The sequence below is a fragment of the Furipterus horrens genome, unplaced genomic scaffold (genome assembly GCF_987537825.1).
Source record: "Furipterus horrens unplaced genomic scaffold, mFurHor1.1.pri manual_scaffold_2, whole genome shotgun sequence".
Taxonomy (NCBI): domain Eukaryota; kingdom Metazoa; phylum Chordata; class Mammalia; order Chiroptera; family Furipteridae; genus Furipterus; species Furipterus horrens.
Genome location: NW_028327172.1, coordinates 38845513 through 38869583, shown reverse-complemented (window position 1 = coordinate 38869583; position 24071 = coordinate 38845513). Strand labels below are relative to the sequence as shown.

General features: G+C 38.2%; 1 protein-coding gene across 2 annotated transcripts in view; it reads right to left on the bottom strand.

The window, feature by feature from the left end:
- Positions 1–1886: 1886 nt before the first annotated feature.
- Positions 1887–24071, bottom strand: part of RNF141 (ring finger protein 141) — a 35288-nt gene continuing 13103 nt past the window's right edge. For both annotated transcript variants that reach the window (XM_090264059.1, XM_090264065.1), the window contains exons 4-6: positions 21667–21848; positions 16702–16809; positions 1887–4354 (exon numbers count right to left, since the gene is read on the bottom strand). In XM_090264059.1, coding sequence (XP_090120185.1) covers positions 4204–4354; positions 16702–16809; positions 21667–21848 — 441 coding nt within the window. In that variant the 3' untranslated portion in view covers positions 1887–4203. The remainder of the gene's footprint in view (positions 4355–16701; positions 16810–21666; positions 21849–24071) is intronic.

Below are 24071 nucleotides of genomic sequence, written 5' to 3'. Positions count from 1 at the left end.
TTACTTTAATCTGTTTAGCACTTACTGTATTTTACTTGTCCCTTTTTCTGTAGCACTTTGCACTTTTATTCCATCATTGTATCTAACTGGCCCTTTTTGGAGGTGAATCCTACTTTCTCTTATGCAGTCAGAGGTAACTGTTTACTAGCCCATGTTTTTAAAAGAACAGTTTTTGAGGTATGTTATCCCTTACTCCAAAAGGCTCAACTTCACGTTGGTTTCATACTTCAAACTGCATTGCTGAAACGATCAATGGCGTTGCCTTTTGGCTCATGAAATCAAACCACAGCTCCTGGGTTGGTATTTATAAAGGCTTGTCCTGAGCCTTTACGTCCTTGTGTCCTGGATTACAGCAGAATTGCAAACCATCCCGCTGGGTTTCTCTTTACTTGTTTCTGAGTGCTGTGTTGGTGAGGCAATATTCATCTTTTTGTGGATTTGCAGACACAGCTGGAGATAATATGTTGGTAATATACCTAAGTATTCTATACCTGAACAATGACTATATTATAAAGAACAAGTGTAACCAATTACAATAAAAGGAACACTAATCAGACAAATATAGTTTCCTTGGGAATGTTTATACCCTCAACCTGTAAATAAATATTTTATTACAAAGAGAGAGGATGCCAGAGAGTAAGACTATAAACAGCTGCAAGGTTACTAAATATATCTGAAGAGGCTTTTATGTCTTTTGTTATCAAAATGTGTTCTTTTCCATGGTGACATATATCAGTAAATTTAGTTATAAATTACCACTCCCCTTAACAGATGGCTTTCCCCTTCTCAGCACTAAGATTCTAATATGCTTCTCTAATGACATTAATTTTACCTTATAAATGATTTTACAAGGTAAACATCAAAACTATCGCAGGATGGTATATTTTTATCAATTATTTTTATTGTCCAATAGGGTAAAAAGAAAAAAAATGAAAGTCTGCTGTAAACTGCTTATGTTATATTGTCATTGTGTTGTCCTGCATAAATGTGGGTGACCAGCTGATTTCCCTAACCTCGTGTAGTTTCTTATTCCTGGATAGATTAGGCAAGCTTGACTTAATGAAGAAGAAACCAGTTAAAAATGCAAATTCTCTGAACTGCCTTTTAATAAACCCAACTTACTGATGTTAAAAATCACTGAACCAAAAGATATTTTCAAGAAGCCTTATTACCTGGATATATATTAAGTATAAGAAAATGGAGTCTAATTTGAAATGAATTTGCATCACAACCCCCCCAGAGCACAATACAAGATAGTCCTCTAAGGAATATAAACATTTAATATATCTTATAAGAATGTGAAATTACATAAGAAAAAAATCTCTTCAATTAACCAAAATTTATTTGCTAAAGATTATTTATTGCACAATATATCAGTTTACCCTAAGAATAAGACATACCATTCTTCTCAACTTCTAAATTCAGTACAGAGTCAAATCCATTGCCTTGAACTAAAGTTCTATGGTGTTTGAGTGAACCCTTTGTTACTGAGTTAGGGTAGGGAAAACTATAACATGAAACAAATCCCTTAAAGTTCATGAAACCATTTCACAAATCATAGAAGGCACACATTATACTTCCTATCATAGTAAGTGCATTTAAGTACTTCATAATTAAAAAAAAGACAAAGCTGTACAAATACAAAAAGTATACATTCCATCCATTAAACAAATTTACAACTTTTATGATTAGTTATTATAACATACCTAATATTCACATCTTAAGAGTTACCACCCAGTTTAATGGAGTGAGCAAAAAACTGCTCATTTATTAGATAAGGCTAATAACATTCTATATTTCACAGTAGATCAGTTAGTTTCTTGGAGCTCATAGTGAAAAATAAAAAGGCTTGGGCATTATCAAGTTACTATGCTCACTGTTAAATAATTCCTTGAAAGGTGAAGGATTCTGAGGGATAAAATCATTGGCTATACCTAGGAAGGATCTTAAAATCTGTAAAGCAACTCTGTTCATTTTCAGCAATGTTCTTAAATTAGGCAATTTGAATTGGACTCAGCAAGTCTAATCCAAAAGGACAGTTAACAACAACCTGTGGCTCAGTGGATTGAGTGCTGGCCTGTGAACCTAAGGGTTGCTGGTTCGATTCCCAGTCACAGCACATGCCTGGGTTGCAGGCTAGGACCCCAGTTGGGGGCTTGCAAGAGGCAACCACACCCTGATATTTCTCTCCTCTTTCTCCCTCCCTTCCCCCTTGAAAAATAAATAAAATCTTTATAAAAATAAATAAAATCTTAGAGCTAAAAAAGATATCATGAGATCATCTATCCCAAGGTTTTCAAAATATGTCTCATGGAATACTAGTGATCCATGGAGGTGAGTCAGGGTCCTGCAAATTTGATGAATTTAAAATATTTTTTTGGAAAAACAAATTAAAAATCAAGTCCCATCATACAACTGTGTTACTCACCAAATTCTAATATACTGGATATCAGCAATGCATTAAAACATGTTTTCACTGATTGACTTTATAATATTTAGTATTATAGTATATGAAGTTTATATAAAATTTATATTAATAAAATATGAATTTATAAAGTGGCATAGGGTGTGTGTGCATGTGTGTGCAGGCACACAGCACACGTATATATGGGTTCTGAATAAGATTTTACTTGGAAAAAAAGATTCTTCTGCTGAAATGAAGCGTAAAAACTACAAATAAAGTCTCAGTTTCTAAAGTATGTACCTACAAAACAGAGGAAGGGACTTTCTCAAGGTCACACAACTATAAAGTACAATATGATAGAGCTCTCAGGGCTCTGCATAAATATCCATTGTGAGTGTTTAGCTATTTGGTACTGACCTGCCCCCATCATGAATATCAACCAATTAGTTATCAGTATTTTGGGGGTAAAAGTCAAGCCACCTTTGGTCAGACATTAAAAATGAATTATTTAATTTGCATACCTATTAAAATCCTAGTACCCAAAAATTTTGCTATCAATAAGGAGCAACTTCAACTGTATACTTTGGTACTTCAGAAAATACTTGTAATTTACCAAGACGTCAGAAAAGTTACATGGAATGCCATTCTTTTAAAAGGAGACATCAGGCCCTAGTTTTATTATATGCTGAAAAAATGATTAAACATAAAACAAAAAATTTGCTTTGCAAGCAAACATTTTTAAAAAGATGGCTGAAGTGACACTGAACATTACAATTCCATTATGACTATTCTCTTTCAAAGGAAGTAGAATGAAACAGTAAGAAAGCCAAATTATCTCCTAATTTTCAGAGGTGTTTTTATGTACATATGGTTAAAAAGCTACATCCTATTTTCTTCTTTCTTAATCTAAGAAGTTTCTGGACTTGGCCTCAGAAAGATACTTTCAAGGTAAGAAAATAAAAGCACCACAAACCAATATTGAATGATTTTTCATAATATGGATATATAAAATTTAGGAACTGTGACTAAAATTTTCTTTGGAAACTCCAAGATGCATAACATTATCAAAAGTTATTTAGAATAGTTCCCCAGCTGTGGGAATGCCTTTCTAGAACAGTCAAGAAGATTCCCCATCAGAAAGCCATTTACAAGGCAAAGTAATGCCCAAGTTTATAGTCTTCACCCAAATTATACAACATGGGGGGGAAAAAAGGCTATTAAGTAAAAAACATGTAGTTTCAAAACACATGGCTAAAGTTATGAGAGAACTGTGGATTATTTCAAGTAAAAATGATTAAAGGAGCAATAATTAACCACAAGGGGGCACACATACTCCTTCGATTCTGGCAGAAAGACTAATTTAAGTAGTAATATGCAATCCACATTTTCAGTCATTTAAAATTTTCTCTCAGTGGCTACAACTTTTTAACATTCATGGTTTATTTTAAACCTAAATAGATTCCAGAATACTCCTACCCTGAAAAATAGTAATGTTTCAGAAGCCTCTGGAAATGTTCCTGTTACCTCAGCAAAGGATTCAAGAGCAATTAGTTCTAATATAATGTATTAGAACAGGTAAGTAACAGGAAAATAGGGTCTAAAACAGTAGCAAATTTTAGTTTACCATAAATGGAAGACATGAAAAGTTTATCAAAAGAAATGGGACAAACTGTCAGAAAAGGGAAAATAAGAGGGCGGGGAAAACAGTTCTCTGTGCTGGTGCCACACATCCCTGCATTCTTTCCCTGTGACCACAGTGTTTGGAGCCCACAATAGTAACAGAACACTTCACCCCAAGGTCATGGTCTATGGGGCTGGCCTGCCTCGTCAGCCATGTTAAGAATGTAGTTAGCCATGTCATCTTCAGTGGGTGCATCTGACACCACCCAAGATTCATTTGCTCCAGTCATCTGCAGGCGACAAATAGGGCAACTCCTGTGTCCATCTCTCCTATTAGAGAAGTCAATTAAAGAACAGTTTTTCTTTTTAAAAAACAGATTTGTTTGAAAAGTAATACATGTACATGGTTTTTTAAAAAGGGCATAAAAGTATACAGTAAAAAAATAAATCTCCCCCTTCATCCCAATCTTTTAATTCTTATCCCCAGGGGCAAGCACTACCACCAGTTTGTTATCTATTCTGCTAGAGACAGACTTAGGCCTGACCAAGCGTGTGTGTACACACATCACTGCTTTTGTTTTTTACTTGTCAATATATCTTGTAGGCCATTATGTATCAGTACATGTCAGAACTGTCTATTCTTCTACACATACACTGTATGAATAGGCTACTGTTCATTTAACTAGTATCCCATAGAAGAACATTTAGGTTTTTTCTTATCTTTTGCCACTACAAACAGCAAAATGGAAGTATTCGAGGTTTAAAATGAAAGATAACTTTACATGCAGAAGAATTTTCCTTTAGGAAAAGAACATACATATGATCACTTAAATACAATTATGTTTTCCAAAAGGACTTTTTTGTCTTGTCAAACATTATTTTGGAAATTTCAAAAATACCATATTTGAGTCAGAAACATTTCATGCAGGGAGAATGTTTTTCTCTTCATCTCTCAGTTAAATCTGAGACCAAATAATTAAATTATATCAATTGCTCTTTGGCTTTCATGCAAAAACTAAGAAATTGTTCCAAAGACTAAATGTGGAAGCTAGAGCTGGTATATACTCTATTATTCAGTTTCATTTCTGGTTCCTCAGAGATTCTTTATAGGATAATTATGTGTGCTCTTCTGTGCACGAAAGTCACAATTTTTAAAAAGTAAAGTTTTGCTTCTGGCCAATAGGACAGATTGGATATCTCACGACAAAGGACAATAATCCCTGAGTAATGGGAAGCAAAGGAGATAAGCCCTACCATTGCCCCAGCTTACTACCGTGGGAGTTTCTAGGCCAGAGTAAGCAGGGGAATCCTAGGTGGCGCTTGGGAGGCTCCCCTAGTTGAAGGGACAGCGCTGAGAATCTCAGGAGGCTAAGGCAGCTAGAGTTCCTAGGGCAGAGAACGGGTGTGGATAAAGTTGCATGAAGGGAGAATTCCTGTATCTGCTTAAGGTCCTCCTAGAGTATATTCAGCAGAGTGTGTGCATGTGAGGAAACTACTTGATGCTGAGGAATCACCCAAAAGGATTTGAGGGGACAGTACCCAAAGCTGACAAAAGGCCTGGGGCATTACCTGTTCCCACCAGCCACACTGGGAAGCCTTGTAATTCACAGAGCATTGAGTGCTCTGAAGGGACTTGCCCCATTAGTAGGACACAATTTCCTCTAAACTAAACACTGCTCTGGTCCTGCCTAACAAATCGTAAAAGCAAGACCCAAAAAGATTACACTGTGTCCAAGTAACTATATTTCAGAACAAAGCTCAAGAATATTTATAGTAATACAAAAATATCCGGTACCCAAAAAGGTAAAAATCACAATGCCGGGCACTCAATCAAGAACTACTAGCTATAAAAAGAAGCAGAAGAATACAACCTAAAATGAAGAGAAAAATCAATCAAAACCAATCCAAAACTGACACAGATGTTAGAATTAGCAAAGAAGAAAATTAAAGGTTATGGTAACCATATTCCATATATCTAAAAAACTAGAGGAAAGATCAAACACATTAAGTAGAGACACAGAAGATATTTAAAAACTCAAATCAAAGTTTTAGAGATGAGAACTACAATATCTGAAGTAAAAAACACACTGGATGGGAATTAATGACAAGTTAGACATTGTAGAAAAAAGATCAGTAATTTGAAAAGACATACATAGCACTATTCCGTCGTCGGCAGCCGTCGTCTTGAGAGACGATGGTGTAGCTTCTTAAGAGTCTATCTGCACCGCCAAGAATGGCTGTGCAGTCCGACTCGGGAGTGACACGGTATCTGTCTCCTCCCGTGTTGAATCGACATCTTGCGATGACGCTGGAGTGTCCTCTCCAGTGAAGCTGAAGCTACAGAGCCTGGGCAGGGTGATATGGAGGGTCTGCTGTTGCCCATGCAGCAGACCCCCCCTCTCTTCGCAGCTGAAGGGTCCAAGGGAAAGACGGAGTCAATACAGCTTGGCTTCAGGTGCGCCGCAGGAGTTGCCGGTGTTGACTACAACGTCAAACCGCCTTAGGGACTCCGGCTCCGGATTTTCTGTCGGGGTTTACTCCCTTAGCCTTTCCCCTGAAGAGGTATGCCGCAAGGCAGCGGAGGTTTTTTGGAATCAGAGTTTTCCTTCTCTGAAAATAGGCAGAAGTAATCATGTAATTATTGAATTACAATAAGTTTGAGATGGAATAGCTGGATTATCAGTGCTTACGCTTTAACCTGAAGGCCAGGAAAGGTTTTCCTGAGGAACTGACATTGTGGCTGACTCAAGAATGAAGAGGAGTTAAGCAGGTAAAGAGGAGTAAGACTGGGAAAGAGCTTTTCAAGTGGAAGGACAATCCAGGTGAAGGTCTTTGTTCGGTGGTCCCAACAGAGAAATGTCTGCACTAGAAACTACTGAGAGATGTCTTTTTTCATTTATTCCATTTCTTCAGGGAAATATTATCTGAGTGCCTACTATGTGTCAGGCACTGTTCTAAGCTCTGGTGATACTGTAGGGAACAAATCAGACAGAAATCCCTGTCCTTATAGAACTTACATTCATGTGGGTGAGAAGGATAATAATAAAATGAATAAAAATATGTAACATGGACTTCCAGTTTCTGGTCCAGCATATAAAGAGCTTGGAAGTTGTGTCCTTGACACAACAAGAAAAGACTGAACAAACTGAACATCAACAACTCTTCTCAGATTCATCAGACAACTGAGGTCATAGGGCAAACTGTTGCTCAAGAAATCTGAGACAACAAACAGGCTGATACAGAGAATCAGAGCCAGGGAAGGAAACCTAATGTGTAAATGACAAATTGCTAGAGGCTCAGTGTGGACAAGTCTGAGAGATAAAAACTCCAGGGGGTCTCAGCCTTAGGGGAGGCTCCCACACTTCTGTCTGTTTTACTTCTGGGAGCTTGGGAGCTTTGTCAGATTCTCACAGCAAAGATCAGAGGAAAATCCCCTTGTGTTTCTGATAGGTAAGGGGAAGGGAGCTACTTTGAAATATGCCCAGGGCATTCTGTTCTGCTTAACAAGACCTGTCCTCAGGAGAAACTATTTTATCAGAGCCCAGATTACTAGGGTTTTACTAACTAACCTAGGGGAACTGAAATATCTGACTCAAGCACCCTTTAGCCTTCCTGTCTGTCCTAAGGGCAAAACAAAACTGAGAAGCATTTGTGAAGGTCGCAGCTCACAGGCACAAGCTCAATAAAATACTGAGACCTAATCACAGGGACTACAGACTATTTCTCTTTCTCCCACACCTCACCACCATATCAATAGGGCTTTAAAAAAAAAAAAAGAAGAATAGCTGAAAGAACTGTGCATCTCAAACAGTAATTAAGAACTCCTTAGGGAAACCTATAAAAACCATGGGAGGCAAAAACCAAGATCCAGAAGAAAATTTAACCTCTGATACCTACAGCTATAGCAAACAGTAAACACAGTCTAACCCTGAGCCAGATAAACATAATGTATAATACAGTGGATGATGATAAGGGCTGAGAAGAAAAAATAAAGCAGGTAAAAGGAATAGGGTGTGTTGGTGGAGAGGGTGGGTTGCAGTTTTAAATAGGATGGTCAGGAAATGCCTCACTGAACAGGTGACATCTATGCAAAGATCTGAAGGAGGCAAGAGAGTGAGTCATGGGGATAGCTGGGGAAGAACAGAGGGCTCGAAGATTAAGTGAAAGGGCTTTACCAGGGAGTGTGCCTGGGGTGTAGGATAAACAACAGGAAAACGGGTGTGACTGGGGCAGAGTGAGTGAGGTCGGAGTGGTAAGGTTTGGATGAGATTGTGCATGACCTTGTAGAGCGTTGTAAAGATTTGGGCCTGTCTGGCTCTTACGAGAATAGACCACAGGGGAGGGAGCAGGGGACCCTAGTTGGATGGTTTTGGAAATAATTCAGGAGAGAGCTAATAATGACTTGGGCAAGGGAGGAAGCAGTGGAAGAGTCATCAGATTCTGGATACATTTCAAAGGTAGAGCTGACAGATATTGCTGTTGGACCAACATGTAAAACAAAAGGAGGAATCAAGGTTGACTCCTTAGTCTAACCAAAAAGAGGAAGACAGAAGAGGAGCAAGTCTATAATGAGGGAGATCGAACATCAAGTTAGAAATGCCCACTAGACATCCAAATGGAGACGCTGAGCAGGCACGTGGGCACCTATGTCTGGTGTGCGGGGAGAGGTCTGGGCTGGAGATATAAGTTTCGGAGCAGCTGGTATATAGATAGAATTTTAAGCCATGAGAACAAGTGCAATCCCTAAATGAGTGAACATATATGAAAAAGAGAAGAGGGCCAATGACTGAATCCGGGGACATCCAATGTTAATGAAATAATGAAATGACAGTGAAAAAATAAGGAGAAATGAGCAAGGAAGAACACCAAGAGAGTGTGATGTCCTAGAAGACAAGTCAATAAAATATTTCTAGAAGGAGAGAGTGAACAATGGGGTTAAACATTTCTCAGGAGTCAAATAAAGGAAATGACCATCAGATTAAAATGTGGACACTAAAGGTGAAGGGCAGTTTTGGTGCTTGGAAGATTAAAAAGTCCAGTTAAAGGGGGTTTTAGAGAGAATGGTAGAAAAGGGTTTAGAGATATGAGTAGAGATAACTCTTTTAGAGGAATTGCTGTAAAGAAGATTGGAAATACAAACTTGTAGCTGGAGGGCAAAATAGATGAGAGACATAACAACATCATGTTTGTATGCTGATGGAATAATCCAGTCAAGAGGAAAAATGATGTAGGACAAAGAAAAAGGAGGAATATATGGAGCAATGTTCTTGAATAGTTAAAAGGACTGGGATCCAGTGAACAAGTGGAGAGTTTAGCATTAGACAGGAAGATGGACAGTTCATCCCTGGTAACAGGAGAAAGGCAGCATATAGGGCCCAGATGCTGGTGGGCGGGTGGAGGTGTTGGTGGGAACTTGTGGAAGTTCTCTTTATGATTGTTTCTATTTTTTCAGTGAAACAGCAATCAAGGTCAAGTGCTGAGAGTGCAGATGGGGGAGAAGGTGTTGGGAGTCTGAGATTGGAGAAAATAGGGAATCATAGTCCTAGGATTGTAAATGAACTGGGGAAATGCTCTATGATTGCTGGGCAACGTGGAGGGCACATTGAAATTAATAGCTGTGAATGTCATGAATTTAAAGATGCATGACATAGATCGTTGCTTTCTTCTAGCTCCATTCAGCTGGATGGGTTCTGATTGAGAGTAACATTTCTGCAAAGGGGGATAACATTGTTTGTTTACATTTAACAACCAGCTATTAAAATGATTAAGAAATGATGAATTTGTGCAAATTCTATTTCATTTAGAACTCTTAAGAGAATGAAGGGTGGTCTCTGGTTAACTGAATATTTTAGATAATTATTATATATGAACTAATTTTTATACAATTAGAAGATGAAAAATCCCCCTACTATGACCATCACATAAGAGTTTTGGGATAGTAGTGTCTAAATATCCAACAGCACTTCAGGGTCATTGTTATAAAAAGTAGCGATGACTGTATAACCCAGGGAAAAATCTGGTTATCTGAGTTTTCTTGAAGTTTGGGATGTGGATATATTATACTGAAAATTGTATAAAAGATATAAAAATGAAACGGGATGTCATTAAATGTAATAAGAATATCGTCATAGCGATTCATCTACTGTGTCTTAGTTGTACCTATGTTAGCACTGAAGGAACACTTGTTGTTCCCTCTCTGTTGCCTTTTTCTTGGGTAGTGAAGCGAAAAGATATTATAGATTCCAAATGTTTGGCAATGGCGATGCCAGTGTTGGTGAGGGTGTGATCATCTAGGCTTGCTTCATCTCTGATTACTGCAAAACAGACTTATTTCTCTCTCAGCTACTTGTGTTTTCTAGTAGCTAAAATTCTTTTTATATTTGTGAATCTGCTTTATATTATTCACTTATTTTTAAAACTATCTGTCTGATTATATAAGCAATATGTATTTGCTGGATATAATTTGGAAAATATGTTAAGAGAAGAAAATAAAAATTATCTCACTACTCAGGGATGAACACAATTAACATATTGGTGAACTGTAATCTAATATTTTATTTTTATTTAGTTATTTATTTAAGATTTGCTTTTAAAAAATTTATTATTTTTCTATTATAGTGGTCCCATTTTTCCCCCATTGCTTCTCCTTTCTCCCCACCCACCCCCTCTCCCACAGTCAATCCCTACCCCGTTGTCCATGTCCATGGGTCATTTATACATGTTCCTTGACTAGACCCTTCCCTTTTTTACCCCTCTTCTCTCCCTCCTCCTGCCCCCCTTGTCACTGTTAGTCTGCTCCACATTTACATGTTTCTGGTTCAATTTTGCTCTTTTGTTTGTGTTGTTCATTAGTTTCCTGTTGGTGGAAATCAAGTCTCTGGGTAGGGGCATTTCACGCCCCCCTGTCCAGGTGTCCTGTGACTCAGTTAAGCAAGCTGGACTTGCTAGCACGGGCAGCTGCAAGCTGTTTCAGGCCACTGAGCTATGGTATCCTGAGAACAAAGAGACTTTGCTGAGTACTCCATTACTCCCTTTTCCTATCATCTTGTTTGGAACTTAGCCTTATGGACTTACAGTTCTGTTTTGTACCCAAGTAGTTAATGTTTGAACCCGGGTACCCTGTTTTCTCCTTAAGCGATAGGATGTGTATCCTGTAATTGCCACCCTCAGATTTCAATAAAAGGAAGGTGCTTGCTCTGCTCAGTGCTGACTTGCCTGAGGGTGCAGCAGCCTTCTGTCCATCCCATTCTGTCTGCTGGAATTACTTCCGCGCCCTCGACCACAAAGTACGACAACAGTTTCCTGTATTAGGTGATATCATATGGTATTTTTCTTTCATTGCCTGGCTTATTTCACTAAGCATAAATCTCTCCAGTTCCATCCATGTTGTCGCAAATGGTAGGAGTTTCTTCTTTCTTTCTGCTGCATAGTATTCCATTGGATAAATGTACCACAGTTTTTTGATCCACTCATCTACAGGTGGGCACTTAGGCTGTTTCCAGCACTTGGTTATTGTAAACAGTGCTGCTATGGACATAGGGGTGCACAGGTTCTTTCGAATAGGTGTTTCAGGATTCTTTGGGTATAATCCTAGCAATGGAATTGCTGGATCAACAGGCAGTTCCATTTTTAGTTTTTGAGGAAATTCCATGCTGTTTTCCACAGTGGCTGCACCAATCTGCATCCCTACCAATAGTGCACTAGGGTTTCCTTTTCTCCACATCCTTGCCATTGTGATTTTTTCCCTTTATACTTGTGTTTTTCTCTCTCTCTCTCCATTTTATTGAAGCAGTCCCTTTAGAATCTCTTGCAATGCTGGTTTGGTGGAGATGTATTCTTTTAGTCTTCCTTTGTCTGGGAAAATCCTTATTTCACCTTCCATTTTAAAAGAGAGCCTTGCTGGGTAGAGTATTCTTAGTTATAGGCCTTTGTTTTTCATTGCCATTCCCTTTTGGCTTGTAGTGTTTCTGTTGAGAAATAAGCTGATAGTCTTATTGGAGTTCCCTTGTATGTTATTTGCTATTTTTCTCTTGCCGCCTTTACGATTCTCTCTTTGTCTTTGAATGTTGCCATTTTAATTATGATGTGCCTTGGAGTGGGCCTCCTTGGGTTCATCTTCATTGGGACCCTCTGTGCTTCCTGTACTTGTGGGACTTTTTCTCTCCTCATGTTCAGAAAGTTTTCTGTCATTACTTTTTCAACCAAGTTTTGTATCCTTTGCTCTTCTTCTCCTTCTGGTGTTCCTATGGTACAAATATTATTATGTTTCATGTTATCCTGCAGCTCTCTTAAAACCTCTTCATTCTTTTTCAGTCTTTTTTTCATTTTGTTGCACGGTCTGGAAATTTTTTTCTACATTGTCCTCTAGCTCACTGATCTGATCCTCTGCTTCATTTAGCCTGCTTTTGATTCCTTCTACTGTGTTCTTCAGTTCAGAAATTGTGTTCTTCATTTCTTCCTGGCTCTTATAGATAGTTTCTATGTCTTTTTTCATGCTGGTGTAGTTCTAGTAACTTCCTTGTAGCATCCCTGGAGTTCCTTGTAGCTTCCCTGGAGTTCTTTGTAATTCCCCTGGAGTTTGTTGTAGTTTTCTCTGAGTTTGTTGAGTTCACTGAGCTTCCTTATTACTATTGTTTTGAATTCCATGTCTGATAGTTTGCTTGCTTCTATTTCATCTATCCCTCCTTGTGGGAATTTCTTTTTTCCTTTTGATGGGGTGTTGTTTCTTTGTCTCCCCATTTTATTTGGCTCCTGTTGTTTGTTTCTGCTTCTTAGATTGATCTGCTTTGACGTCCTGCTTTTGTGTTGTGACTTTCTTTGGTAGGAGCTCTGTGGGATTCAGTGGTGCAGACTACTTGATCTTCTGAACCTGATGCTCTTGGGATGCCCTTTATGCCTTTTATTTGGGCTGTCTGGTAGAATTTTGGTTTTGCTTGTTGTTGTGTTGCTCTTTGGTGGTTCCTTCCTCCAGCTAGCTGACTGAGAGTCACTCCACCCACCTTGTCTTATAAACAGTTGTTGAGCTGCTGCAGATCTTGAGGGGGTACCCCAGGACTTCCACTCTGAAAATTTTCACTCTGGAAGGCTGTGAGGCTGCTGGAGCACCTGCTTTCTGGTGCTGCCTCTGGAGGTAGCAACTGAGTCTCCCATCCCTGGTCCGTAGCCTTCTCATTCTCTAATCTAATATTTTAACTCATACATACCTTTCTTTATAAAATTTATATCAAACTATAGCACTATTAACCATCTAAAATAAGACACATAAATGACTAAAAAAATAAATAAAAAGGAAAATAGCATCAGTGAACTGTGGGACAACTTCAAGTAGTCTAACATGTGTAGCTGCAGTCCCAGAAGGAGAGGGAGAAAACAGAAAATAATATTTGACAAATAATGGCCGAAAAGCTTCCAAAATTGATGATACCATAAACCTACAAATCCAAAGAAACCTAAGTACAAGGAATGTGAAGAAAACTACTCTGAGGCATATCATAATGAAATTGTTCAAAACCAGTGGTAATAAAAAAACAAACAAACAAACCTTAAAAGCCACCAGAGGGAAAAAAGGTTCAATACCCACACAGGAAAAAAGATAAGGATGACAGAGATTTCTGATAGGAAACAATGCAAGGAAAATGAGAAAGAAGCAACCTCTGTTAAGTACTGAAAAAAAACAAAAAAAAAACTATCAGTCTAGAATTCTATATTCAGAAAAAATATTTTTGAAAAATTATGTTCAGACATTCAAGAGAATCCTGTGCAATCTACAAAAAAGTTATCAAAACTAATAAATGAGTTTAATAAGGTTGGAGAATATAAGGATTAAAACAAAAACCTATTATATTTTTATATACTAGCAACAAACAATCATACACTAAAATTAAAAAATACCATTTAAAATAGACTAAGAAATATAAAGTACTTAGGGATAAATCTGTCCAAGATATGCAACACTGAAGACTACAAAAATTTATAAGAGAAATTAAACAAGACTTAAACAAATGGAGAAAATATACTGTGTTTGTGGATCGGAAGACTGGATATTGTTAATAAGTCAACACTCTCCAAACTGACGTCCAATTCCAATCAAAATCCTTACAACTTTTTTATAGAAAGTGACAAGTTGATTATAAAACTCATATTGAAATTCAAAAGACCTGGAACAGCCAAAACAACTTTGAAAAAGAAGAACAAAGATTGAGGACGAATACTTCCTGATTTTAAGACTTAAAAAAGCTAGGTAGATAATAATCAAGATATTGTGGCACTGGTATGAAATAAGACAAATAGATCAATGGAAGAGAACAGAACCCAGAAATACACCCACATGTACTTGAACAAATGCTTTTCAGCAAAGCACAGAGGCAATTTAGTGAAAATAGTCTTTTCAACAAAATGTGCTGGAGCAATTGGAGCCATATGCAAAAAAGGAATTTTGATTGATACCTCATACTACATTAAAAAGTTAACTCAAATTGGGTCATAAACCCAAATGTAAAACCTAAAAACAATAAAACTTTCAGAAGACAGACAAAGGTTTCTTAGATAAGACACTAAGATCACTATCCATAAATCACAAAGTAATATATTGGACTTCATCAAAATTAAACACTTTTACCCTTTGAAAGACATTCTTGAGAGAATGAAAAGGCAAATCAGAGTGGGAAGAAGTATTGACAAATCATGTATCTGATAAAGGATATATGTCCATAATCCATAAAGAACTCTCAAACTTTGAATGGACACTTAACTAAAGATGACAAATGGATGGTAAATTAGTCCATGAAAAGATGCTCAAAATCATCAGTCACTAGGGAAATGCAAATTAAAACCAGGGTGAGATACCACTACACATCTAAAGAATGGCTAAACTTAAAAGGACCGACCACACCAAGTACTGACAAGGTTGTGAAGCAACTGCACCCCTCATACACTGCTGGTGGAAGTGCCAAATGGTACAACTACTTTGGAGAACAGTTGGCAGTTTCTTAGAAAGCTAAACGTATGATGAGTATACCTACCATATGATCTAGCCATTCCACTTCTAGTTATTTACTCAAGAAAAAACCCCAAGATATATGTCCATAAAATGACTTTCCCACAAATATGTATTTGTAAATGTATTCTGGTGAGTCTGAAAACTGCCATGATTTCAAAGTAGTGATGACAATAAATGATATTTATTCTAAGTAATGTGATAAAGTATCTGTGACTTTCATATCGACTCTAATATAAGCAAAGATCTGATTCCTATCATTGACTTTGTCACAGTTACCAAACTTTTTGGGGAGAGGGAAAGTTCTGTATCTTGATTGTCACGCTGGTTACATGGTTGTAAAAATTTATCAAAATGTATTGAAACATATATGTAAAATGGGTGCATTTTATTATGCTTCAATAAAGTTCCTTTTAAAAATTAAAAAAATTAATTTAAAAGATCTTGCCAAAATGTACTCCAAAGCAGTTGTACCAATTCATATACTCACCTACAATATATAAAAGTGCTAGTTTCTCCACAAGCTTGTCAATATTGTATGTGCTAAAATCTTGCCCTTCTTATAAGTGAAAGTGGTTTTATAATAGTTTTATTTTTATTTATATAATTATAAGGATAATTGTCCTTCATTTGCTATTTGAAGAGATCTAGATTTTATACTTTTGGATAGGTGGGCAGTTTCTGAAAAAAAAGTAGTGTTTTTAGCTTCAAAATTTGCATACTGCATTTCCACTTATTTTAGCAAAGGAAACTGTCAAAATTAAAAATAAAAATACAAAATTTAAAAAAGGTTTTATTTGTAATAGCCAAAAATTGGAAACAACCTAATGTCCATCAACAGGTGAATGGATTAATAAACTGTGATACAGTCATACAATGAATACTATTCAGCGATAAAAAGGAACCACTGATATAACATGGGTGAATCTCAAAATAATTATATTGCATGAAAGAAGCCAGACAAAAATAGAGTATATACTGTATGATTTCAGTTATAAAAATTCTAGAAAATCCAAATTATTTTATGGTGACTAAGAGCAGAGTAGGGGTTGTCTGGGCAATGGAAGGAAGGGGTGGGAAGGAGATTTTATGATGGGACACAAGGTAACTTTGTGGGGTGATGGACTTGTTTATTATCTGTATTGTCATGATGGTTTTTGTTCCTGTGTACATATGTCAAAATGTAGCAAACTGTACTTTAAATATATGTAGTTTATTGTATATCAATTATAAATGCTCTTAAATCTGATCCTTATTTTGTAAAATAATGAGCTTGACTAGCTGATCTCTCATATTCCCTCCAGGTCCAATTATGCAAGGGTTCCTATTACTTCCTCTAATCAAATGTAAAGGAAAATGTAGAAATAAGAAAAAGGGAAAGAAAAAAAAAGGAAAGAAAGAAAAGAAAAAGGGAAGTGTGTGATTCTAGACTCAAATCAGGCACAAATCTCCTTAAAGCAAAAGTAAACTGCCGAGACTAAAATACATCTTCACGTTTTACAAACTTTAGGTATAAAAATAAAAATATTTTTAACCATTCGGAGGTATGCCATAAAATTCAAAGTAGTAAAGAACAAATCTCTTACAGTTAACTACAACATTTTTGCATTTTTTGAAGTTTATTCATATACATGCTCCCAGTTGACCTTTGCCTAACCCATGAAGACAGCAGGTAACTTACCACTTATCAATGCACTTCTGGCAAAAGTTGTGAGCACAAGGCAAGATGACATCGGCTCGGCCATCCATGCAGATACAACACTCCTCCTCATCAGTCAGCTGCTTCACCCTGCAATGTGAAAACTGAGCTGGAACAACTATTGGCTGTCATTACAGTTTAAACTTTGTTTCCACTGACTTCAAAAGCATTATCAAACATCCATGTGCCCTCAGAGAAAGCAAATGACATGCAATATCAGACTAAATCAATATACCTTTTAGGGAAGGCAATTATATTAGGGAAGAACTAGTAAGGGGCAAATTTCATACAGAAAAACTGTATGAAAGATAAATTCTGCAACAGTTAAAAGAAAATATGGACAAAAACTGGAAATATTCAGGTCTTTCTGAAAACAACTTAGACCATTTAAATCATATTAAATTTATATAAATGAATTCAACCAATATGTGATGTATTTATCATGCAAGATACAAAGCTCTCTAAAATATGGACCTTGACATCAGGGCCTTCCTGTGCTGATGTTGATGCTGAGCATATAAATGAAAAAATAGTGTAGTCTTAACTATTGGGTGCTGTAGGAAACGGAAGAGATAGAAAGCCAAGTCTTTGACCTCAAAAAGCTCTTTCATCTTGGGAGGAAAAAAGATGTCAACTCCTCTACTCCCGCCACAGTGGAGAGTGCCCTGAGTGAGCCAAGAGCATGTGGTGTTTTCCTTTCTTGGGACACCTTTGTGAGTTTAGCGAACTCCACCTTCAGTAACTCAGCTCAAAAAATCATCTTCTTCCTGGCTGCTGTGGCTCAGTAGATTGAACATCGGCCTGTGAGTTAAGTATCGCTGGTTCGATTCCCAGTCAGGGCACATTACTAGGTTGCACGTCAGGTCCCCAGTTGGGGGCGCAAAGATCATCTTCCTGTTCTCAAAACCAGCATTTGCCTCCATTCAAGAACTTAACTAATTCCATTTCAATTGGCTGTTTACTGGTGAGTCTATCCATAAACTGTAAGCTCTTTGAATAATGGGAGTTTGTCTTAGGTTGTCAATAAATGTTTCTTGAAGTGATTTCAATTTGCTTTTATCCTTTGTGCTGTTCTGTAATTTTTAGGTTTTCTTCATCAAGCATGTACTACGTTTTGTTTTTTTTTAAGTATATTTTATTATGTTGTTACAGTAGTTCCAATTTTTATCCCTTAGCTCCCCTCTGCCCAGTACCCCCCTGCCCTCCAGCAATCCCACCTCTCTTAGTTCATGTCTATGGGTCATGCATATAAGTTCTTTGGCTTCACCCTTTCCTATATTATTCTTAACTTCCTCCTGTCTATTTTGTACCAACCAATTATGCTTCTTAATCCCTGCACCATTTCCCCATTTCTCCCCCTCCCCACTCCCAGCTGATAACCCTCCAAATGATCCCCATATCTATGATTCTGTTCCTATTCTGGTTTGCTTAGTTGGATTTTGTTTTTATTTTTTAGATTCACTTGTTGATAGTTGTGAATTTGTTGTCATTTTAGTGTTCATAGTTTTGATCTTCTTTTTCTTAAGTAAGTACCTTTGACATTTCATATAATAATTGCTTGGTGATGATGAACTCCTTTAGCTTCACCTTGTCTGGGAAGCACTTCATCTGCCCTTCCATTCTAAATGATAGCTTTGCTGAACAGAGTATTCTTGGTTGTAGGTTGTCTATCATCACATTGAATACTGCTTGCCAGTCCCTTCCTGCCTGCAAAGTGTCCTCTGAGAAATCAGCTCATAGTCCTATAGGCACTCCCCTATAGGCAACTCTCTGCCTCTCTCTTGCTGCCCCCAGGACTCTGTCTTTATCTTTCACCTTTGGCATCTCAATCATGATGCATCCTGGTGTGGTCCCCTCTGGGTCCAGCTCGCCCGGGACCCTCTGTGCTTCCTGGACCTGTATGTCCATCTCCTTCACAAAATTTGGGAAGTTTACCTCATTTTTTTCAATTCTTGCTTCCTCATTCTGCACTGGTTGACTTTTTTTCTTCCTTATGTTCCAAATAATTGATTTGAACCCCGGTTTCCTTCCCTTCACCATTGATTTTGTGTGGCTTTTCCTTCGTTTCACTTAGCATAGCCTTCACTTCTTCTCTTATGTGTTTTCCATACCCAAGCATATCTGTCAAGCCTGTGAGCATCTTTATCACCAGTGTTTCGAATTCTGCATCTGTTAGCTTGTCTATCTCCTCATCTGTGAGGTTGTCTGTCTCCTTGTCGCTTAGTTCTACCACTGGAACCTTGATCCATTCCCCTTTTTGGGCCATACTTCTCTGTCTCCTCATTCTGACATCCCAGGTAGAGCTGTTGCTCCTATTATGTTGTAAGGGGCAGAGCCTTAGGGATTCATCAGTGCAGAGCGACCTTTTCACCACATTGTGGCGCTGTATGTGGGGAAGTGGTCCAAGGGGGAACAATGCAACCTGCCCAGCACTCGCCCCTTTTCCAGGCACCTTTTACTCTTTTCAAATATTTGAAGGGCTAGAAAACAGAATGGATCTTTTTGAGTGTGTGAAATTCTGAAAGGACTGCCACTGAAATAAGTAAACTACAGTAATAATTTACTAATCATGATAGTTAACACTTACAGACATATTATTATGGGCCAGGTACTGTTTTAAGCATTGTACATCTATATCTCACTTAACTCTCTCAAGAATCCTATGAAGCAGAGACTATTGTCATCATTCTCTTTTAAAAGATGAGAAAATCAAGGAAAGAGAGTTTAATAACTTGTTCAAAGTCACACAGTTAGGAGTAGAGCCAGAATTTGAACACAGGTAATTTGGTTCTAGAGTCTGTGCTGTGTTGCCTCAAGAGAGCCAGATTTTGGCTATCCTGGGAATATAACACACAAGGGAAGGTTTCACAGTAATTAGAACCATCTGTATATGGAAAGGCTCGCTTCTCTGAGGCTGAGAGTCCCATGTAACTGCAGGTTTTGAGTACAAGTGGAACTACCACTTGGCTGCAGGTCATCAGTGGAGTCTTACTACTCATAGTGTTATTCATGAATCAGCAGCAGTGCCACTACCTGGAGGCTTGATAGAACCTCAAGATCCTCCTCAAAACCACTATCAAAATTTAGGAAAAACTGTAGTACAGGATCTTTATGCACCAGAGTAATAATGGAAGCATGGCTATATTGCCAGACAGGCCAACTGTGAATCTCAGGCCAATTTCTGTGATTTATTTGTCTAAACCTCAGTGTCTTCACCTGAAATGGGCCAATAATTGTATTCCCATGAGGTTGTTGTGAGGATTTAATGAGTTTATACATGTAAAGCACTGATCAGAATGCCTAAGACCTTATAAGTACTCAATAAATGTAAATCACTAATAGAAATAGGCATCGAATGTAAGGCTGAACCAAATAAATACCTCTTAAGATCCCCTTCAACTTGAGAACTCCAGTTTTCTATGAACTAGTGTATCAGGGTGTAAGAAAAAACTAAAAAAAGAAAAACATACAAAGGTAAGAAGCAGCCCTACCCTGACCTGGCATTGAATTTTCTAGTCTTGAGGGCACATGAAAAGGAATAAAATCCTATCTCCTTCATTAAGATGATTGCAAAACAACAATATAATTATTATTCTCGTTTCATTTGTTACCATAGAGCTCAAATGCACTGGTAAATACTGTTCTTGGCTTTCAAAATACTGTGTGTAAATAATAACTATTTTGAAGAGGAAGAGAAAAAAAGCAGAAGATCAGACATATGTCTTTGAAAGATTACCTTTAAAAAAATACAGAAAAGATAAGCCTTAATGCTGCCTATAATGTTCTAAAACTCATTTGGCATTTCAGTGACATTTGTATAGCCCAAACCTAGAACACCAAACAATCCTATTATAGATAAACAGAAAATACAATTTTACTACAACATAGTATTTGGAAACCAGTTGATTAAGAATAGACCAGAAAATGCAACTGGAGCAATGAAAGAGAAATTCTTATTAAGTCTATTTTTAACCTTAAGGTAAAAGACACTGTCAATACAGGTTTCTGCTGTCTACCCTATATGACAACAAGACAGGATGTCAACAGGTCTGGACCCACGTAAGACTTTCCAATGAGGTATTTACAAATTTAAATTATGGTCATGGTTGTCAAATGGCAACAGGTGGGAGCTTTCATGTGCCAAAAGCATTACAGAAAAGGAAAAGAAAGTTTAGATAGAACAATAATCCATTAGGCCTGAGTAAACAAGCACCATCACAGAAAACTCTGGCTGACTTCATTTCCTTCTGGTATGCAATATGTATATCAACTACTTGGTCATTCCTGAAGGCACTGCCAAATGCTGGAGCCAATATTTATAACTTGAGTGCTCCAATTACATACTTTTTAAAAAAATTGTTTATTTATTATTTTTAGAGAGGGGGAAAGGAGAAAGAGAAGGAGAGAAACATCACTGTGTGGTTGCCTCTCACTTGCACCCCCAACTGGGGACCTGAGGTGCAATCTAGTCACGTGCCCTGACTGGGAATCGAACTAGCGACACTTGGCTCGCAGGCCGATGCTCAAACCACTGAGCCACAGCAGCCAGGGCTCGAATTACATACTTTTAAGGAAACTGGAATGATTTTGCCATTCTTGGACCTAATTTCCTGGAGGGCGTGATTGTCTAAGAACCTAAATATCTATTATAAGAGGGGTGCTGACTATAAATCTTTTGTCATTAAATGAAACCATGTAGAGTGGACAGTGGATTCATGGACATGGGGTTGACAAAAATGTTGCCTGACATGAGTCACTCTAACTTTTCTTTAATTTCACACTCTAACAATGTCCTGAAGCACAAAATATTCCAAAAGCTGGTCTGAGATATTATATCAATTGAGACAAAAAGTAATGTGATTTAACATGTCACAAGAGCACCATCAAAAGTATTAGTAGCTTGCGTATTGGAAAATAAGAGAAACACGGTACTTATGTATTGCATACCTTCCCATCCAAAGACTAGCCTGACAAGATGTTACGGACGATGAGCTTTCATCAGGGTCTTCAGAGGTGGAGCTCTGAGCCAGTACTCCTGCTGCCTGACTTGTGATGTCTTTATAAAGCTGGAGGAACTGGTACAAATTCATGATCCGTGATGCTTCCACAGTGCCACTGCTTTTGTTAATCTAAAAATATGAAGAAAATGAAAAAAAAGTCGGTAATTTCTCTGATCAATTTTCCCCTAAAACAAGGAACAAATACTTAGTAAAGCATCCTAGGAAATAGAAGTTTTCCAGGTTTGCAAATTACCCAACAAGAGAGCAAGAGTCTGAGCAAATATATACCATGCTCCCTACATTTATGCGGTTTAAAGAAGTAACACAAATTTATCTCATTTGATACTCAACCCCCTACAGTTGATTAGGCATTATCTTGTTTAGAGTTGATGAGATAGATCAGGCAACTTTCCCAGACTTAAGAAATAAATTTTTACTTCAGGTCAAGATGGAGGCATAGGTAAACATGGCTTGCCTCCTCACACAACCACATCCAAATTACAACTAAACTATAGAACAACCCTCACTCAGAACCAGCAGAAATCAAGTTGATTATAAGTCCGACAACTACAGAATTAGAGAAACAACATCCATCTAGACTGGTAGGAGGGGCATGGACCTAGAGATGGGGAATGGGCTGGTCCGACACCCACATATAGTGGATAAAAATTCGGGAGGGATTTCTCAAGAGTGAGGGGTTCCAGCCCCACACCAGGCCCCTCAGCCCAGGGTTCCAGTGCCAGAAAAATAAGTTTCCATAACTTGTGGCTGCAAAAACAAGTAGGCATTGAGTTGGTGGAAGAAAATTCTGGAGTCCCAAGCAGTTCCCCTTGAAGAACCTACACACTAACTTTGACTTACCCCCTCTGAGCTCCAGCATCAGGCTAGCAACTTGAAAGGCACAAGTGGCATACAGGGAGGAACAAAAGTATCTGGCATCAAGGCGAGAGCTAGGGGACAGCTTTCTCCCAGACAGAAAAGCGGGCAGAGGCAATTGTTTCTTTTCTGAACTCACCCCCCGCAAAGAGGCACAGAGACGGCAGGCTGGTGCCACATCTGAGACTCCATCAATCTGGCTAACACTGTTTGCCCTGCCCTGGAGATCCCCTGAGGCTCCATGCCACCCAACTTATGGGCCAACCACTCTGTTAACAGTGACTTTTCCATATGAATGGCTGGTTGTGGCTCATGCTTTACAACTTCCTAAATTCTCTCAAACAAAGCAACAGCCAGCCTCATCTAGCCCCAAGCCCTCGTATCTCTTGCTAAGTGGCCCCAGGACTGGCACTAGCAGCAGCCAGCCCAGGTTCAAAGCTTGGCTTTGCCTGGGAATCTCCAAGCACAGCACAAGTAGCAGCCATCTCAGGTTGCTATATAGCTCATACAGGGTGGCCCTGGGCAGACAGGTAGGGGCTGACCTTGGCCTGCACTACATGGGAAACCCCAGAGCCTGTACACCCAGTGGACAGCTACAGACCATGATGGAGCACCACCACCCTGCCCCTGCACAGCTGATCCTCCACTGAGGGTGTAGGTGGGTGGTGAGTGCAGTGATCACAGCCAGTCCTTGCAGCTGACTGGCCTAGGTAAGTCCTTCCCAGTGACCTGCCAACAGCAATCAAGGATCAATCACAAGAGGAGAGTGAAGTAGCTAGGTTACATATTAAAAAACATTATACCAACATTTCCATATTTGGAATGAGAATAATAATAGTTGTAAAAACACTTACTGTTTGCTACTTGAGAAGGCAATGACAGAACAAGTATGAATAAGATTCCATGTTGTGAAAATGGCAGAACCATTGCTAATATTCACAACTCATTAAATTTTGGGATGGTAAGATCTATATGGACATACAAATATGTAATATTCTTTGTAATAGAAAGCTATACATGGGGTTGAGAATAGAATTAAAGGTAATAGGAGTTTATAGATGACAAAATAGATTTTCAGAGCTGAAGGAATTGGGCCAGTCTTCCTTTGGAACTGCATAGTTCAGAAGAAATTAGGGAATAATTCATATAGACATAGTATTTAATAGCAAATTTATCAAACTGCAACTATTATAATCATAGGATTCATGCCACAAATATTTATTGAATACCCATAATGTTATAGGTAATATGTACACTGTTCTAGGCACTGGTGATATAGTATGTATAACAGAAAAAACACTCTGCCCTCATGGAAGTTACACTATAGGTAGGAGAGGCAGAGAATAAAATATAGACCAGCCCTGGCAGGTGTGGCTCAGCACCAGTCTGTGAACCAAAGAGTCGCTGGTTCAATTCCCAGTCAGGGCATATGCCTGGGTTGTGGGCCAGGTCCGCAGTTGGGGGCATGTAAGAGGC